The 19,374-nt window shown below is 52.0% G+C and overlaps 1 protein-coding gene across 4 annotated transcripts in view; it reads right to left on the bottom strand.

The window, feature by feature from the left end:
* The window catches only part of SLC43A2 (solute carrier family 43 member 2), a 55,344-nt gene that overhangs the window by 28,713 nt on the left and 7,257 nt on the right, over positions 1 to 19,374 (bottom strand). For all 4 annotated transcript variants that reach the window (XM_027862471.1, XM_027862474.1, XM_027862472.1 and 1 more), the window contains exons 3-5: positions 9,841 to 10,045; positions 8,808 to 8,863; positions 7,071 to 7,147 (exon numbers count right to left, since the gene is read on the bottom strand). In XM_027862471.1, coding sequence (XP_027718272.1) covers positions 7,071 to 7,147; positions 8,808 to 8,863; positions 9,841 to 10,045 — 338 coding nt within the window. The remainder of the gene's footprint in view (positions 1 to 7,070; positions 7,148 to 8,807; positions 8,864 to 9,840; positions 10,046 to 19,374) is intronic.

Genomic DNA, 19,374 nt, shown 5'->3' with positions numbered 1-19,374 from the left:
AGCAGTAATGACGGTGGTGGTAGTAGCAGTAATGACGGTGGTGGTAGCAGCAGCAATGACGGTGGTAGCAGTAGCAGCAATGACGGTGGTAGCAGTAGCAGCAATGATGGTGGTAGTAGTAGCAGTAATGACGGTGGTAGTAGCAGCAGTAATGACGGTGGTAGTAGCAGCAGAGATAGCAATGTCACTTGTGACTTTGGAGGCTCCACCTGCTGCATTTTATGTATGGGACAGAGGCTTGCTAAATCCAACTGGACTGAACTGAATTGAATTGAGAGTACTAGCCCAGGTCCCCCTGCACACCAGGAGAGACTCAAGCAAAAAAATTCCAAGCCCAGCTCTGGCTCCTGTGGCCCCGCCTGGACACCCCAAAGTCCTGGCTCTAAAGCTCTGAGGGAGATCCAGGGGCCTGGGGCTCCTTCGACACAGAAAGGGGAGCCAAGCCCAGGAAGTGAGGGAGTGAGGCTGTGTCACCTGGGCTGACTAGCACACCCAAGCTTTGTGTGTGTGCCCTGCACAGGCAGGGTTCCAGGTGCCAGTGCAGAGAAGCAAGCCCAACCAAGCCATACTATCTCACAACCCCCACAGCTGGGAACCTCTGTGCCAAGAGCCACATCTCACAAAGACCCTGTGGTCTTCCTTTGGCCTGCCTGATATTCAGAGGCTGATGGGGAGGGCTGGAAAGGGCTTGAGGGAGAGAAGACCCCAGGCCTGCGGCAGCCACAGCCCCGAGTGCCCAGTTCCGATACTAATCACCCCATGATTAGTGCTTTGGCACTAGGTGCTTTGGCAGAGGCCACCAAGGACAACCTCAGGAGGCCGACTTCACGCTTCTTTTGGTACCAGAGAGGCGGAACCGAGGCCCGAGGGTCCAAGCAGGGCTCTGGGGAAGCAGCATGGACCAGGAGAGAGCATGTGGGCTGAGACCTGGGCTCTGCCCCTCACCGCTCAGACATCCACACGCTAGATTCCTACTCGGCTGCCATTGGGGCAGCTCGGTGGGGCAGCGGATAGAGCACTGGGCCTGGAGCCGGGAGGACCCGAGTTCAAATGCGGCCTCAGACACTTACTAGCAGGGTGACCCTAGGTAAGTCACTTAACCCTATGTGCCTCAGTTTCCTCATCTGTAAAATGAGCTGGAGAAGGAAATGGCAAACCACTCCAGTATTTCCACCAGGAAAAGATGGGGTCACAAAGATCTGGACAGGACTGAAATGACTGATGACACCACTCAGCTGGAATGGACTCAAGATGGAATAACAGTTCACGACCTGCCCTCTCCTCCTTGCTTTCCCTGGGCTTGATACTCCACTTCAGAGTCTCAGGATGCCTGAACTACCAACATTTTGCTCCTCTCCACTAATTTGGGCCTTTCCCCGCAGGCTGGACAGAAAGGCCCCTGAGGCTGCTCTGGTCAAAGAAAGGGGCCCAGCAGCCCAGAACAGGAGATCACCCTCTGGGATGCCCCTTGGGCTCAGAATCCTCTCAGGTCAGGTGGCACAGTCTAGGGGAACCCGCAGACCCCTTCTCAGAATCTTGGGCTGAAATGCAGAGAGTGAGCCTGGTAGATTCCAAAGGAAGTCAACGGGACTGAAATACACTTAAAACACTCCACCAAGCTCTTGGCCCCCGGGTTCAGAAGCCCGGCTTTGAGGGCCCGGCCTTCTATCGGACATGCCTGCAGGATCTTCAGCCTATGGCCCACTCTGCTCATCTTCTGCCATCCTGCCCCGAGTTCGAAGTCAGGCTTCTTTCATTAAGAAACTGGGCAGCTCTTCAGACCTTTCCCCCTCCCCGGAAGGTTTGCATCTCAGAACTCCCTGTTCCACCCACACTGACAAAGGCCAGAGTAATGAGGTAGAAAAGAGATTTTTTAAATGTTGACTTCATCAGCTTCCATCTCTAAGCAACAAAGGCTCCAGACTGCACGGGGCTAGCTGCACTGACTCTAATCGATGAACTCGGTGAAGGCTAAATTGTATAAATGGAAGGAATTAAGCAAACAGACCAAAGTTCACTTCCCAGGTGGAGAGGAAGAGGATATGGGGCAGCTCAGTGACTTAAAACAGGCTATCAGGGGCAGCTAGATGATGCAGTGGATAGAGCACCGACCCTGGATTCAGGAAGACCTGAGTTCAAATCCGGCTTCAGACACTTGACACTTACTAGCTATGTGACTCTGGGCAAGTTACTTAACCCCATTGCCTCGCAAGGAAAAAAAAAAAAAAAAAAAGGAGACTACGGCAGTAAGGTGCCCTGGGAGGGGCTCCTGATGGGGCTCAAACAGAGCCTGGCCATGGCCCCTTGCTGGAGGCCAAAGGGGCAGAGCACAGGCTCTGCAGTCAGAGGGCCTGGTTCAAATCCTACATCTCGTGCTTACTGCCTTGTGTGACCTCAGGCGAATAATTTTACCCCCCTGGGCCTCAGTTTCCTCCTCTGTAAAATGAAGGGGTCAGACCAGATGGCCTGAGGACCTAGGATCCTACGTTCCCAGAGGTCTGGATAGCCTCTGATGCACCTGGAGGACTGAGCTCAATACACTGGCTGCAAGGTCTAGACATGCGGCCAGAGCTCCTGGGAATGCCGGAGAGAAATGATGCTGAAGACCAGAGGCCTTCCGGGACAATGGAGCGACTGCCTGTGTCATTCTAAAACGTCCTCAACTCACCTCTATTCACACAATAGGCCACGGAAGGCCAAACCTGCCAGGGACTGGAAATCCTCCGTCACCCAGAGGTGTTCCCATGCACTGGCCCCGGCACCACAGCGCTGCCCATCCTGGCTCAGGGGGAGGGTTGGAGGAGGGCAGGAATCATCCTGGAGACAGTGCAGACATCCTGGGCGGGTGAGAAGCCCACAGAATGTCACTCTCCTCCTACTCCAGGGTCTGCAGTAGCCGATTCCTGCATTTCTGCTTTTTTCGGCCCCAGCACAAGTTGACAAAGCAGTTTTTCCTGGCTCAGCAGAAGTCTCAGGCAGCTCAAGAACATTGCCCAACACCCCTGACCTCATCCGTAGGGCCCTGACCTCAATTCCCCTTTCAGGACCAACTCAGAAAGGCACAAAGTCTGATCTGCAAGGAACATCTCCACTACAAACTTTGCCTCTGGTCATTAGCAGGCTTGTCAACACTATGGGCATAAATTCCCAGAAAAGCTAGAGGGAGCCATTGACTTGCCAGAGCTGGGTCAGAAAAAGTAACCACTGGCTTACCCATGTCACTACACCCCCTATTCTCCCTCGCCCCATGTGTCTTTCCAAACACAGAAGGGGAAAGACTCCTAGAAATGGAATCTCCCGATGGGGGCTCATTAGTATCACTTCCTCTGGGCCACCCAGAGGGAACAGTAGCTTAGACTTGCTACACACAGGCATGGGGATAGTATTATCACTGCCACTGTCCCAGCCCTCTTTCCTCACCCACTGCTTCCCTGCGAGCACAACTGAGGAGTCAGTATTACTCTTGACTTTTACCTCTGAGAGAAAGGGCAGACCAGACATTAGGGTGCCGTGAGGACCCAAGCTTCCGTGATCCTCCCTTGATAATCCTTTCATTCCCACAGACCCTCTAGCCATCTTAAGATGATTCCCAGCTCTGGAGCTGGAAGAGCCCTCAGAGGTCACCTCTTTCAACCCCCTACATTTACAGAAGAGGAAACTGAGTCCCAGTGAAGTTAACTCACTCGTCCAAGCTCTCACAGAAGCAAGATGTAAACCCACGTCCTGTGGCCCCAGGCTTGCCCCATTGTGCCACTCCTCTACTTCCTTGGTGCTAAGAGAAACTGCGACTGGTGACCAAGATGTCTTCATGTTTCTGAGAAAGCCTCCTTCTGCTTTAGTGCTAAACATTTTCAGATGTGAGCCCCTCAGAGGCAGAGCCCACTTCTTCTCTTTACAGCAGAAAGGCAATAATGACACATCCCAACTCATATCACAAAAGAATGGGAATCAGGAAGGCTTCACTTATCATGAGGCAGGGGGCTGGATCCCATCACCTCCTGAGGTCCCTTCAGGCTCTAGAATCCAGCACTCTGACTGCTAGGCCCAGCTCCAGCCAAGCCTGAGCCTAAGACCAGGGCCCAGCAAGCCCCTTTCTGTAGGTTTAGGAAGGAATCCTGGGGCAGCTAGGTGGCACAGTGGATAGAGCACAGGCTCTGGAGTCAGGAGGAACTGCACTCAAATCCAGTCTCAGACACATAACCCTAACTAGCTGTGTGACTCTGGACAAGTCACTTAACCCCAATAGCCACACACAAACACACACACACACACACACACACACACACACACACACACACACAGAGTAGGGAAGGAAATCGGAAGAAGTAAACAGAAGGAGTAGTTAGGAAGCTGGTGGGGGGAGGGGGAGGTATGGGAGTACCTGGAGCTGCACAGCCAGGGGAAGCTTAGAGCTCCTAATTCTACTGACATGCAGTCAAAGATGGGGATTCTCCTAGTTTTGGCCCCAGATTCTGGCTTCAAGCCTACAAGGGAACTGTTAATGAGATGCTAATACCCCTCTAAGTATTTAATGAGAGCACACACATGCCTCTAGTCTTTAAAGGGCCCAACGGGTTCCCTTTATTCTCCGAGGGGGGCCATGACCTGGGGCAGTTAAGCAATGGTTCCCCATCAGTGGGGGCCCAGAAGCCTGTGGGAAGCCTGGGAAGATGAAGGGGGCAGGTGGGGAGGCCCAAGGAGGGATGAGGCACGGGCAGGTCCAAGTGACAGGGCTCACTTTTACCCTAGGCTCTGTTATCGCCTGGAGGTGCTAGGAGGTGGATGAACACGTGTGTGTGTGTGTGTGTGTGTGTGTGCGCGCGCGCATGTGCGCGCACACAGCTTTGAGCTGGCTCACAGACAGGGTTCTTGCCCTTTTACCAAAGCAGGTGAACTAAGCCAGGGTGGTGAGGACCAAAAGGTGCTCCCATTTGAATAGGTTTAAGGGGCAGGGGTGGGGAACCTGCGGTCTTGAGGCGACACATGGCCCTCTAGGGCCTCAAGTGCGCTCCTTTGACTGAGTCCTAGTTTTACAGAACAAGTCCTTTTACTAAGGGGATGTGTTCTACACGTGGGCCTCAAGGCCACAGGTTCCCCACCCCTGGTTTAAGCCAACTCATTTCCTCCTTCCTCCTGGCCCCGTTCCCTCAACTGTTTCCTAGGCTCCCGCTGGCTTTTGACCCCCTGCACAGGCAGGAGTACAGCTGTCCGACTGCCCCAGGACTTACCCTTTCCAGAAGAATAAAGCCCTATCCCAAAAGAACTCTGTAAGGACAAAATGCACCTCCTTCCCCTTCTTTGCAGAGGTGGGGGCCTATGGATGTGAAACAGTGCATACACATACTTAGCTGATGTATTTGTTTTGCTCAACTGTCCCCTCCCCCTTTTTTTCTTTTGTTCTTTTGTTCTTTGTAAGTAAGGGAGAAGAGAAGGGTATGTTCAGAAGGAAAGGTGATATAAAAATTCAAGGTGTTGATAGATACTTTAAAAACAAAGAGAACTGAAGGTTCTCTGTCTAAATAATCTCATTATTCTCATCACTTTCTGGATCATAGAGTTGCCTAAACTGTAGAACGAGAAAAGTCTTCTCTGCCCGCCCTATTGTATGGACCTGCTTCCCTTTTCCTCTTTCTTCATATATTTTCTCTTGGGCTTCATTTTTCAAACCTGCCTCTTCCAGGTATAGAAGCCCACTTTCACCACAACCTGGTGTTCCTGTGAAGGATGAAAGACAGGCTCAGCATCCGGAAAGCTGCTCTCCGCCCGCTGCCCCAGGGTAGGTGGTGCCAACTTGAAAACAGAACAGGTCCTCTCTTACCTAAGTTTTCCCTCTCAGTTTCATAACAAGGGGCAAGGCAAGGGTAGGGTGTGGGGAGGTTCCAGCCAAGGTCTTTTTTTAGGCTCTGCTGCTAGTCAGGTCTCCTGAATATCATGGTGATAGTTGTCAGAGACAGATCAGAAGATTTTCTATCCTGATGCTATGCGCCTAAAAGGCTGAAGACCATCTCTAACAACCCCTGAGCCAAGGACAAGCCAACCCCCTGGGTCTGAGTGGAAGGAACTTGGCTTCAAGCTGGCAGAGACTTCAGAGGGCACCTAACCCAACCCCCTCATGTTACCAAAGAGGAAAATGAAGCCCAGAGAAGGGGAGTGACTTGTCCACCGTCACACAGTCAGCAAGTGGCAGAACCAGGATTCGAATCCAGGTCCTTTGGCTCCAAACCCAGCATTCTTTGCACTCTACCTCCCTTCATTCAGAGGACCACAGACACCATCCTCTCATCAGATACAAACTCCTCCCCTGGATTTGCCACTGGGACTGAGCAGGAGAGATGCCCCCATGCCACTTCCTGCTGGTTTGCTTTACAAGTTATAGACAGATGTAGGGCTGGAAATCCAACCCCCATTTTACAGATGAGGAAACTGAGGCCCCCAGAAGTGGAGTGATTTGCCAAGGGCCCCACAGTTAGTAAGTGTCTAAGGTAGGCCTCAAACACAGATCTTTCCAATTGTTCGTCCAGAGACAGTCCAGGGTCTAACTGTGACACAACCTCATGAGATCCTGTCAGCAAGGTCATCGAGAGCGCTGAGCAGGGGAAAACATTTTCAAAAAGCACAGAGACACGGACACCAAGGGCGTACCCAACAACTGGAAACAAAGCAGGTGCCTATCGATGGATGAATGGTTAAGCAAATTGTTGTAGAGAAACATGATGGGATATTACTAAGCTATAAAGGCAAACTGTGACGAGGATGAGCGTAGAGAAGCTTTGGAAGACTTCTGGGAGCTGATGCAGAGTGAAGCAAGAAGAACCAGGAAACAATGCACACGATGATGGCAACAATGTAAACACAAATGCAAGCTGGGCAACCATAATGACCCAGCTCCCTACTTTCTTGGCAGACGTGGGTGGGCTGCAGGACAGTGGCAGACCCAGCCAATGTCCTGCTGAAATGTTTCTCCCTCTCTTGCTCTTCATTTTTCTGTTAGAAGGGAAGGCTCATCGTAGAGAAGACCCAGTAGGAATATGGCAGAAATGAAGGCGATACACAGACAAAAGCAATCTTACCGTCAGTGACGTGAAGGTCATGCACATCCCACCGAAGCCGTTCAGAGCCAGGGAGATGAAGATGAGCACAGAGAGGGCTGTTGGGGAAAGTGAGAACATTTATGAAAGGGGAGGAAGCCCAGACTGCCCTCCTTTCTCCATTCCTTCTTGGACACCCAAGCAGTCAGTCTCATTGAGAGAAAGCTGGGAAAGGGGAACACAGAGTACCTCTCCCCAGAACACGGCCTCCTGTCTCTTTCTCCCCTTAGCAACGTCTCAGAAGTGAAAACTGCGTCCACTTAACAGAAACATACGTGCCCCCAAGCTTTAAGCCAAGATCTAAAGAAGTTCAGAATCTGCCCTGCCTCCTTTGGACCTTTAGTATCCCTTGTATCCTTCAAGCCTCATGTGGTAAGAACACAAGGGCTCTCCCAGCCCTCACGCTACCCTGTATCAAGTTTGTAGGCATTTATACTGCTTGGTGGTTGTGCTTCACTCAGGAAGAGGACCAAAATGACATCACCATGTTAAAGTCAAGTTACAGGGCGTTCGACTGTGGTTGATGAGACTACTAAGAGCTTGGAAGGCTCTACCATAGGTCAGGCACACACAGTCCATGTGAACACTTGGGGTAGATTCTCTAAATTTGTGCATCTCCTGTTTTTCTGGCTTTTTTTTTTTTTTGCTTTTTACCAAGCAATCAGGGTTAAGTGACTTGCCCAGGGTCACACAGCCAATAAGTGTCAAGTGTCTGAGGCTGGATTTGAACTCAGGACCTCCTGACTCCAAGGCCGGAGCTCTATCCACCGTGCCACCTAACTGCCCCACATCTCATGTTTCTTTCAAGTGATTTCAATTCTGCTTTGCTCACAGAACACAGCACCTTCTCTGACGAGGGCACACCATGCTGAGTGGTCCCATGCCAGTGTCTCCCATGTCACATAATCCATCCCAAAGTTCTTAAGAGAGACCTTGAGAGTGTCCTTGTATCACTTCTTCTGACTACCATGTGAACGCTTGCCTTGTGTGAGTTCTGCATAAAACAGTCTCTTAGGCAAGCGTACGTTTGGCATTCGAACAACATAGCCAGCCCATCAGAGCTGGGCTCTCTGCAGTAGAGAAGTATCTATATACATACAGGTGGTATGTGGTCTCCCCTGGTTAGAATGGAAGCACCTTGAGGGCAGGCACTGGCTTTACATCCTGACACTTAGGACAGTGCCACATACTTAATAAATGCCTGTTGATTGAATCTCTCCCCATGTAGAACATATGCTCCTTGATGGCAGAGGTTGTTTCATTATGTCCTTGTTTCCTCAGCACAGTGCTTGGCACAAGGGAGATGCTTAGGATTTTAAAAGGCATCAGCTCCCCCAAGGAGGAGCTGGAGAGGAGGGAAGATCCGTGACCTCAGGGTGCCTCTGGTTTCCTGCTGGATGACGGACCTGGAGAGCTACAACAAATCTTCCTGCTGCAGGTGGGCGAGTACCATTTTGCACTCAGCATACCGGGGCTGGCCAGGGCCAGGCTGCTTCAGCAATCCACTAAGGCTAAGTTCCACACATCCTGCTACCTTCCCTGGGGTTTTCCTGGATTGGTGGCCTGTTCTCCTGTCCAGCTGGTGATGTAACAGAATCAATCAATGGGGGAAATTCCTACTATCTCTGCCCTTTGATCCCCAAGCTCCTTCTGGGCCTCAGCACCCCTCTTTGCACCAGGGAACACACCCAAGTTCTCCCTCTTGCCCTGAATACTCACAGTTTGGGTTACTGGCTCCATAGGCGATCAACAAGCAAGAAACAGAAAAACAGGCACTGAAAGCAAAGGGGAAGAACCATCAGCTGTTGTCCCCGAGACCCTTCCAGGCCGAGGGCGAGGGGGCACTGAATGGAGGCAATGGGACATCATAACTTGGGCTTCCTACCATCAGCCACTAAATGTTATACCAGAATCAGAGGCACCAGAGACAGAGGCCCCTCAACGGCTTGGAAAACTGAAACCACATCACTCCCTCTAATCTCGAGGCGATGTGATGGCAGAACAGAAAGGCTGCCCATGGCCAACCTGGAGGAGAAGGCAGCCTGAAGTCTGCTTCTGACTTCTACCAGGGGGGTGACGCTGGGCAAGTCCACTGCTCTGTCTGGCCCTCTGTTTTCTCATCTGTAAAATGTAGTTTCTCACACCTCACAGGATTGTTGCGAGGGAGGAACTTTATGAACTCTAAAGCCTCCTAGACACAGCATGTCTCAAAAATCTTGGTGCACTTTTAAGCTTTTGACTTTGGGGACACCCTGTATAAATCTGAGTTATTGTAATCATCAATCACCTAATACACGTAAAAAGTGTATGCAAACCTTCAAGCATTAAAATTTTTTAATTTTCCTTTTTTTAATCATAAACTTAACCATCAGCAAACATGAAACTCTTGATATACAGAGCACAAAAAAGAGGGTTTTAGGGTTTTTTAAACTAATGAGTTACATTTTAACACCATGCTAATAGCATTATTCACATTTCAGTGATCAATCGAGAGAAGCTCCACAAGGGCTCAACCCAGTACCTGGTGATCAAGTGACTGAGAGAGCCCACGGGGCAGGGCACAGCTTCTCCCCACGCAGGGGTCACTTCCTCTAAGTAATGGGATCTACCCAGGGCCTCCCAGGGCTCACCCTGGGTTTTCCCAGCAAGTCTCACAAAGCTGGACGTCCAGGGCAAGGAGGGTCGGCCCCACAGCCAGATAACTGGCTCGGGATTGCCGGATGGCCTCCATTTCAAGGTCCTTGGTACGAACCTGCCAAGCAAACGCAACTTGCGAGGGCCGTATTTGTCCATGACGATGCCCAGGGGCAGAGTGATGGCGCTAAGCAGGAAGGAGCCCACGGTAAAAGCCAAGTTCAGCATTTCGTCCTGGGCCTTACAGCTGAGCCAGCCATTCATCCAGCTCACCTCCTCCTGCTCTGCATCTGGTGCCTGGCCGGAGCTGTTGGTGATGTTCTCTGTAAGATTGAAAAGAGAAAACCCCCCAAATGCCACGATGACGACGAAGTGCTCAGTGCGGCACTCATTCCTCCCTGCAAATCCCGTGGAGGAGGGGCCACCCACAGGGCAGACAGGCTGGGCCAGCCTTGCTGAAACCACCAGGCACCCTGAGGCGGACCCAGGAGCAGCACGTTGACTGCCATCTCTCTCCCCTCCCACCCTTACGGGGAGGGTCCAGGACCCTGAACCCGAGACCTGGGGGAAGAGCCATGACCCTGACATGCAGCCTGGCACCTGCTCCGGCAGATGTTGGAACCCCAGGAACGAAGACCCAGAAAGGAAGCTTTGTGCCCCCGAGGTCCCCGGTGCTGTCAAATGGTTCAAGATCAGGAACTGCTATGACTTATCCGTGGACCTGACATCCAAGAAGAGGCACTGCCCCCCCCCCCCCCCCCCCACTTCGACCACAGGACTTTTCCATCTGACACTTCCATGGATGTTGGAATGGGAGCTTTCCTAAAAGCAGAGACTGTCTTCCTGTTCTTCTCATAGCCCCCACACTTAGCTCAGGCTTTGCACACGAGAAGGGCCCAACAAACGCTTTCTTCACTTCTTCTCATACTCTCGCTGCCTACCTGAGGCCACTGCAGTTCTAGCTGGCCTCCCGAGCCTTCATTCAGTGCTTCAGGGCACCTGGGTGCATCTGGACCGGCCCCAGGCCACCCCCTAATCCCAACACTCTTCAGGTGTCACTGTTGACACCTTGCCCTCTCAAAGGTGAAATTCACTTTATGATAGGCCCAGGGCAGCAAGTTTGGCCCAGAACCCGTGGAACTACCTTGAACATGTAACAGTACCCAACCTAACAGGTTTCCCAATCCCAGCTTTGCCAGAGTCCTCGGACCCCAGCACTAGACAGGACATCCCCGCCCCCCACCTCCCCAGGTCACAACACCAATGGGAGAAAGCAGGTCAGCTCAGTTCAGCCCAGCCTGGGTTAGTCCAGACCAACCCGGATTACTTCAGACCAACCTGAGGTCAAAGAGATGAGACCAACCCTGGACAAATACCTAAGTCGAAAGGCCCTTATCTCACTGCCTCACTGTAGGATGGGGCACATACCAAGGTCAATGACCCACCCCAAAATAATGCCCAGATCAGTGCCACAAGGTCAGGCTTTGGATCGACTTTGGGGAATTCTGGCCATTACTGCTCCAACCCAACTCAATAAATGCAGAAAGCAAAGGCCCAGCTGCCTCAGAGGTGAAAAGGTAGGGGAGGGAGGGGGTGGAAGGGGAAGGGAGGGTGGAGAAGCAGGGGTGGGGGGAGGGGGGGTTTCTCCCTGCAGCCCACATTCTTAAAAGAGAGAGTAGTTTATCAAAGGGCCAGTCTACCCTCCCCAGCCCACGTCTGGCTGACTCTGACCTGGGGGCACACTTGGCTGCCAACCTCCTGGTGATTTTTTCAGCTCTGCCACGCCTCTCTTCTCTCCTTGCACATCATAACTGTGACACAACTAAAATGAGCATCTTGTGCTTTGTAGCAGAATTTCCATTTGCAAACGCCCACCCCCCCTTTTATAGAGGGGAAGGAAGTTCCTGCCTTGTGGCCTTCATTTATATTCTTTGCTCAGTTGCCTGACCGGTCCCTGTGTGGACACACCTGGTCACAGTTCATGGTACAATGGAGCTGGAGGTGCTGGCCACACCAGTGATGCAATCCCAGCCAGGGACTGCCACCTCCCAAGATCACGGGCACCAAGGCCCAGAAATAGAAGGAGGCAGGAGAGAAGGGGAGAGGCCTAAGGTGAACAGAGCAATTAGCTGAACTCCTTAACCAGAATGCTGACTGATCAGGTCAAACCAGGCCAGGCCCTCTGATTAACCTGGTGAACTGACTCTCTTTTCATCCTAAAAACTTAAACAGCAAACGGAGCAGGGCTTTCCACAGGCCTAATGACTGTCCACAAAGCTGCAGATCTTATTGTGCACGGCTGCTTTTCTTTCTAAGTCTACATGGTCAACCTGCAGCGTTCAGAGCTCTCCTGCTTGTCTGGGCGTCTCTTGGTCTTTCTTCTCTTCTCTCTAAATGGGTTTTTTTAAAGATGCTCCAATGACTCTCTTTTCCCTTTTTGCTCTTCTAACTTGCCCCTATGCCCCTGAAAGCCCACTCTCCAATCAGGAGGAGGATAGGAGGAGAGAAAAGAGAAGAAAGCCTTTGGAACACCGAGGCAGGCAGACAAAAGAGATTCCCTGCATTGGCCACGGATGTCGAATTCAGCACCTCGAGTCGTCTTCTCCGCCAGGAGGGCAGTTTCGTGCTTCCCATCTGATTTGATGGTGAGGGAAGGGCAGGAAGAGGTCTCTTAAGCTGCCTCCTTCCACTGCATCCAGGTGGGGACCAGGCATTTGAAAACTAGCGCTTCAAAAGACCCCTGCTGAGAGATGCCTGAGCAGAAGCTGCCAGCACAGAAGCAGGAGGGGAGTCTGCGCTCTGCCAACCTCTGGTTAACTAAACTATATTGGTGGGGTGCCGGGGTGGGCCTCACAGACAGCAGGCACAAGCAAGATACCGGCCTACCACAGGTCCAGCCACAATATCTGGGCCCACAGATTACATCGAATGTGTGTAAGAGATGCTAATTAACGAAGATAAGCAATTAACTAGATACAGGAGAACCAGCCCAGCCATCAGTCAGAGAAGAAAGAAAATAGGGCATGTTGTTTGAGGGAAGAGCCAGGAAGGATTTGAAACAGATTGAATTCCCAGAGCTGAAGACATCGTGCCGGCATTAAGGCTAAGGCAGAGAAACCTAAATTCTCTTCCTTTCTCTGGTTTTCCAAGAAAGAAGCTTTGTCCCAACTGGTGGCCAAACCACCTGGGCCCCACCGTTCTCTAAAATGGTCACCTCCAGTCTAGACCTGGTAAGCCATTTCAGACTCTGCCTTGGCTAACTATTCTCTAGGCCAGAGGTTCTCAAATATTTTGATTTCAGGATCCCTTTACATACACCCTTGAACATTATGGAGGAGCCCCCCACCTCACCCTAAGAGCTTTTGTTTACGAGGGTTATACGTAGTGATATTTTCCCTATTGGAAATTTAAATGTTTTATTATTATTATTATTTTTTTTTTTTTGGTGAGGCAATCGGGGTTAAGTGACCTGCCCAAGGTCACACAGCTAGTACGTGTCAAGTGTTTGGTCTGAGGCCGGATTTGAACTCAGGTCCTCCTGACTTCAGGGCTGATGCTCTATCCACTGCGCCACCTAGCTGCCCCTTTATTTAGTTTAAAAATAGTTTTTAAAAAAAATAGTTTTGACATTACAGATCCCTTGAAAGGGTCTTGGGGAACCCCAAGGGTACCCAGACCACACTCTTTCACAGGACACCTTCTAGACGTTTTTAAATGCATAAAATAAAATACACAGGGTTACAAAGGCAACCAATTATGTTGAAATGGTTATAAAATTAAAAATCAAAAACAATTCAGCGACCCCCCTGAAATCTATCCACAGACCTCAGGATAAGAACTCCTCTAATCTATTATGACAGAATTTTTTTTTTTTTTTTAAAGACAGAGCTCTTCCTGTGTGCCAAGACAGCCCTGCCGGCACCGAGAGGAAGAAAACAGGCCCTGCTTTTAGGCCCTGTGCTGACAAGGTCTCTGTACAGCGTGGATCTGCCAGGTTAGCTGGTGAAAAGAGCAGAGGTCTAGGCAACAGGAGACAGAGGAGCCACGCGGCCCACTAGAGGCCTCTGAGGCCCCTGCCAGCCCTGGGGCCAGTGTCTCAGGAGCCTCAGAAGGAGCCTAAGCCTTAGGAACATTCTCCCCGTATCTAGTAGAAACTGGCCTCCCAGCCAGTCCCACTCATTGCTCCTGGGAGGGCAAGCAGAGGGAGGCAAAGAGCCTTCCTCACCCCTCTCTTTAACATGTGAGCAAGGCTATCTGGGCCCCTCCTCAGCTTCCTTTCTCTTATTCCTAACCAGGACGGCTCTCTGGGCTAGAGGAGAGGAAGATCTTAGGATAAGCAGGTGATGTGAAAACAAGAGACATCAATAACATTTATTTACTAAACAGGGAAGGAGGGTGAAGGGTGGGGGGTAGGGGGGACGGTGGACTAATTTCTGGCCATAGACAAATGCTGTCTTTTGTCATTTACTCCCAGTGTGACCTTGGGCAGATCCTGAACCCCTGGGAGGCCTTGGATGTTTCCTTAGATGGCCTGGAAGGCTCCTTCCTGCTCAAGTCTAGAATGTCTTGAAGGTCCCTCCCAGTTAACACAAGCTATGGTTTGTGATCTCTCCATCTCTGTCTCTCTCCCCCTCCCTCCCTCCCTCCCTCCTTCTCTCTCTCTCTCCCCCTCCCCCCTTCCCCCCTTCCTCCCTCCCTCTCCTCCTCTTCCCCTCTATCCGACTCCTCTCTCCCCACCCCACCCCAAAGTGGCAGGACCATGAGAAGAGATGGGCAAAGAAGGCCGAGAAGCCCACCTCTCCTTCCTGGTCAGACTGGGGCTGGCTTGCTGGATGCTGGAGTACTCCAGACAGCATCCTAGGACAATGTAGTTTTTCAACAGACTCTGCTGCTCTAACCAGGTGGTGGGTGATGAGGAAGGGGGGAGAACCAGGGGTGCCAATCTGGGTAGAGGGAGGAGTGGTACCGGGGTGGGCTGCCCCTTCCCCTTCTCAGACAGGTACAATAGTACTTGTCAAGATATGGCCCCTGGCTGGGGAGGGGCACTGGCAGGGGGAGGCTCCCAGACGAGGGAGGCCAATCTGCCATAGAAGGCCCTTTAGAAAGAACTGAAGGGGTCTGGCCTACAGCAGATTTAGGAGGGGATATGATGGCAGCGTTCAGGTGCTTAAGTCAACGGCGCTGCAAGAGGAAGTCGATTTTTTCTATTTGGTCTCCAAGAATGATGGATGAAGACAGATTTCTGTTCCTAACAAACAGCTCACTGCCACCTTGGACACATCACTCAATGTCCCTGAACCTAGTTCTGTAGGGGGCTTCTAAGGTCCCTGCTGGCCCCAAGTCTCCATCATGGATTCAAAGCTGGAAAGGATCTCAGAGGCCTGCCGAATCCAACTCTCACGTTGCAGACGTAGAAACTGAGGCTAGGGAAGGGCAGTGACTGCCCAGGGTCCCAGAGACAGCAAACGTCAGCGGCAGGATTTGAACCCTGCTCCTCTGACTCAGACTCGGTACTCTCTCCACTGCATGGTGATACCTCCTAATGACTCACTATGGAGTAGAAGGCTGCCTTGGGAACTGGTTGGCAGGTTCTCTGTCAGAAGAATGCTTCAGACAAAGGGTCATAGGCTTCAGAGCCAGACGGGACCTCAGAGGCCCCAAGTTTAATCTCTTTTATGCATGAAGGAAGCAGGGCCGAGATAGAGGTCTGCTGACTTGCCCAGTGTCACCCAGCCAAGTGTCTGAGGCGGCACTGGAACTCGAGGCCCAACACTCCAACAACCACTGTGCTGGCCAGCTGCATCAGATTCCAGGACCACCATCTGGAGGATACGCTGGAGAGCACATCTGGGGGTGGCCATCACCAGTGAGGCAGAAAGCACCACTCCACTCCCAAGGAGCTCATTTCACTAAGTGTTAGAACGCTGCTCAGAGGGAGGGTGGTAGGATGAGAAGAGCACTAGGCCCAGGGTCAGAGAACCTGGGTTCAAATCCCACAGATAACCCTGGGCAAGTCAATTCACTTCCAATCCACCCAGGAGAGGGTTCACCTGCTGGTGTTGAGCCACAAGGGAAGCAGGGAGTGCTGTCACATGCCTAGAAATCCCCACCTTTTGCTGGCAGCAAACAAGGTAAGATCATCATAAATAACCCAGAAGAATGCCGCAACAGCACTCCACCCACTGTGCTATCCCACCTGGGGCTCCTTGGCTGGGCTACCAGAAAGCCAGAGAGATAAGGGCACAGGATGTGGCACCCCAGAGAAAGGCCCCTCTGCCTTCCCACAGCCAGCAGAGCGTGGCTGGGTCACCCCGGCCCCGACGGACACCAGGCCGCCCAGCCAGCGCATCCTCTCCTGGTGGTTCCACTGGCCGTGCTGTTCCAGGAAAGGGGAAACAGAAAGAAGACTGGTAGAACAAGGGCGAGGGAAAAGCAGAAACAGGGCTGTTTACCCGAGGCCCCAGAGGAGGGGAGGAGGAAACAATACAATGGTCTGTTCAAATGAACTTCACCACAGCAGAGTCAAAGAAAGCACGTCTGAGCCAGCTGCAACAGCCGCCCCGGCTCCTCTGTGAAAGACTCGCTCCCAGTTAGAAAGGCTTCAGGGTCTGCAAAACCCACGACACCCGTCACCTCACCTGAGCCTCACCCAGCCCTGTGCACCAGCGGCTACTGTTATCCCCATTTGACAAATGAGGGTAACTGAGGCTTCGAGATCAAGTGACTTGCCCAGGGTCACACAGCTAAGAAGTGTGTTAAGTAAGGAGTGATACTAATCTAGTGAATAGAACCCTGGACTTGGACTATGGAAGACCTGGGTTAAAATTCTGCCTCAGACCCTGATCAGCTGTGTGACCATAGGCAAGTCAGGCTAACCTATGGACAAGTGTTCATTAAGTGCCTACTATATGCTAGGCATTGGAGACACAAGTACAAAAAATGAACTAATCCCTCTGCTCAAGAGGCTTCCATTCTAATGTACAGCGAGGAGGTTTGCCTCTGAGGTCCCTTCCTACCCTAAATTAATGAAGGCTCTCCCCCACTCCCAGGTCAACCACTCTACCCACCATGCCACTAGGCCTCCGGTGATCCCCAAAAGATCCCAGAGCTTTCTCCTGAATCCCACCAAATGAAAAACCAACGACAAATAGTCACCGACCTCTGGGATGACCAACCTGGGAAGTCTTTAGAACAAAAGAGGCCCTTTGATTAGTGCTTCAGGCCCTGGCCTGGCTTCCACACAGCTCCTTCCCCACCCCCACGCCCATGGGATGCCAGGCTCCAAGAATATCTTGCTGACTGGGCTCAACCTGGACAATCCCACCCCAGGCTCTCCTGTCCCTCTCTGAAATCCTCAGTCCATCCTATCCGGCAACAGGAAACATCTCAGTTCACCAAAGGAGATGTGGGGGAGAGGTCAGTCTCAAACACTGAACAAAACAGGAGAGAAGACAGAGCAGAGAAATAAAGAGTGGTCCCACAGCCAGATAGGGCCTCACCACTCTTACATAGCTGTGTGTGAATACAACCCCCCTTCTTGTCTTGTCTCAAGGAGAAAGGACCCAGAACAGGGACAGGCAAGTTGCTGTAAATATCCCCACTGTTTGGGGGTAAGAATAATCCCGTGATACTGCTCAGCATGAAGGGGGATGTCACAAGGGGGATGCCATCCCCAAGGTGCCTGAGAACAAACACTAACCAGACAGAATCTTTCTGGACAAGGAAACAAGGGGAAGCCAGCTGATGGGGGGAGGGGAACTGACTGGGTCACAGAGAGTGAAGGCAGGGAGAGTAAAGGGGAAAGACAGAATTATCGAGGAATGCTGGGTAACATGGAGAGGTCACTTGCCTAGAAGGGTAGCGTATCTCACTCTGGGCAGTGCACCCACCTCGTTATGCAGCTGGTTCCATCCCAGGATGGGGAATGTACCCCTCAGTCCCGGGCAGCCACACAAGAGCCATCCAGAGCTTAGTTGCCCTGTTTGGGGTTCTGGGACAGGATTAAGAGTGGATGGCAAGGGGCTCACAGAACAGAACATGCCTGGCGCTCTGAGATCCAGGCCAGCAATGACCTCAGGGCCCTCTTTGGAGAAGAGAGAGGCAGAAGCTATTGTGATATGAGAAGCAGGGGAAGGAACAAAGGGCCAGCACTGTGGCTTCAGGGCTGGCCTTAGCCTCTGCCTGTGTGACCATGGACAAGTCACTTCCCTGGTTTGTGCCCCAGGCACCTAAGAAAGGAGTTCTTAACCTCAGGTCTGTGAACTTCTTTGTGTTTGGTTACTATGCTGATCTCTGCATTTCAATATAACTGGCTTCTTTTGTAATCCTCAGAATTTCTATTTTATTCTGAGAAGAAAGGGTCCGGAGGTTCCCCTGGAGGGCTAAAGGGTCCACCGTACCTGAGAGGAGGGTCCTCACTGGGAGTTCCCACTCTAATGAAATCAGCAAATAAGCAGACTCAGCAGCCCCGCAGCTACTTCTCCTGGTGGATTTCTCCTCCCCTATGCCCATAAAATAAAAAGATAAAATGTGTGCCACGTGGTCGTGTAAACCACAGCAAAAGTGAAAGGGTGGACAGTTAAGAGTCCTGAACCTCTGGCCTAGGAGGATAGGAGGGGACCGGAAAATGGGAGCGCCCAAAGCACCATACTGCAAAGTCTATCTATTCCATCTTAAGGCAAGTGGAGAAGGGGAGAGGGCCTCGGAGCTCCCAGCATCCCCGGGGGCAGCCCTCGTGACCCAGGTGACCTAGCACCTACACCCGTCCCCAGCATGCACGAGTCAATTGGGTGCCCCAGACGAGCTCAGAAAAGTGCCCCCCCCACCCGTATCCCTTCCCAAGCCTCAGCCAACTGCCCCTGACATGAAGGCATCATTGCTGAACACACACTGTTCACCTGGCGCACAGGTGTCACTGGCCCAAGTGAGACTCCACTTACCGAAAACTAAATACCTGGGTGGCAAAGCAGCGGGCATACTCTGGCATCACAAAGATACACGTTTCCAGGAACATAGAAACAAGTTTTCTGTTGCATGTCCCTGCCTGTTGTGCCCTGGGCAGCCTTGGGATCAGCAGTCTTAGCCCTCTCTCCCTGCTTCACAGGACAAGACCTCTCTCCTCCCCCCCCCCCCCCCCTCTCTCTCTCTCTCTCTCTTCATTTCCTCTTCTGTCTCTGTCTGCCTCTCCCTCCCCCCCTTTCTCTGTCTGTTTCTCCTCTCCCTCTCTTACCTTCCCTTTCTCTCCCTCCTCTTTCTCCCTTTCCTTCCCCTTCTCTTCTCCCTGCCTCTCTCTCCTCCCTTTCTCTGTCTCCTGTTCTCTGTCTCCCTCCCCCACCACTCCCCCAAGAACACCCTATGAGCCCCAGCTCTGAGGCTCACCAGCTCTGTGGCCTTGGGCACCTTTCAGGGTCTTCTGGTTTTTCCTCTGCAAATGAGCATCACAAAATGCTGTGTTCTCTGCCTGACAGGCAGCTGAGTGCAGCAGAGAGAAAGCTGGCCTCGGAGCCAGGTGGCCCTGGGTTCTAGTCTTACCTCAGATCCAGCCTGCCTGTGTGTCCCTAGGCAAGGTGCTTACTTTCTCAGCCTTCCAGGCAGCCACTCCCTAAGACTCTGGATTACAGGGGCAGCTAGGTGGCGCAGTGGATAGAGCACC

The sequence above is a fragment of the Vombatus ursinus genome, unplaced genomic scaffold (assembly GCF_900497805.2).
Source record: "Vombatus ursinus unplaced genomic scaffold, bare-nosed wombat genome assembly UNPS02014768.1, whole genome shotgun sequence".
Taxonomy (NCBI): Eukaryota; Metazoa; Chordata; class Mammalia; order Diprotodontia; family Vombatidae; genus Vombatus; species Vombatus ursinus.
This window is presented reverse-complemented; position numbering and strand designations above follow the sequence as displayed.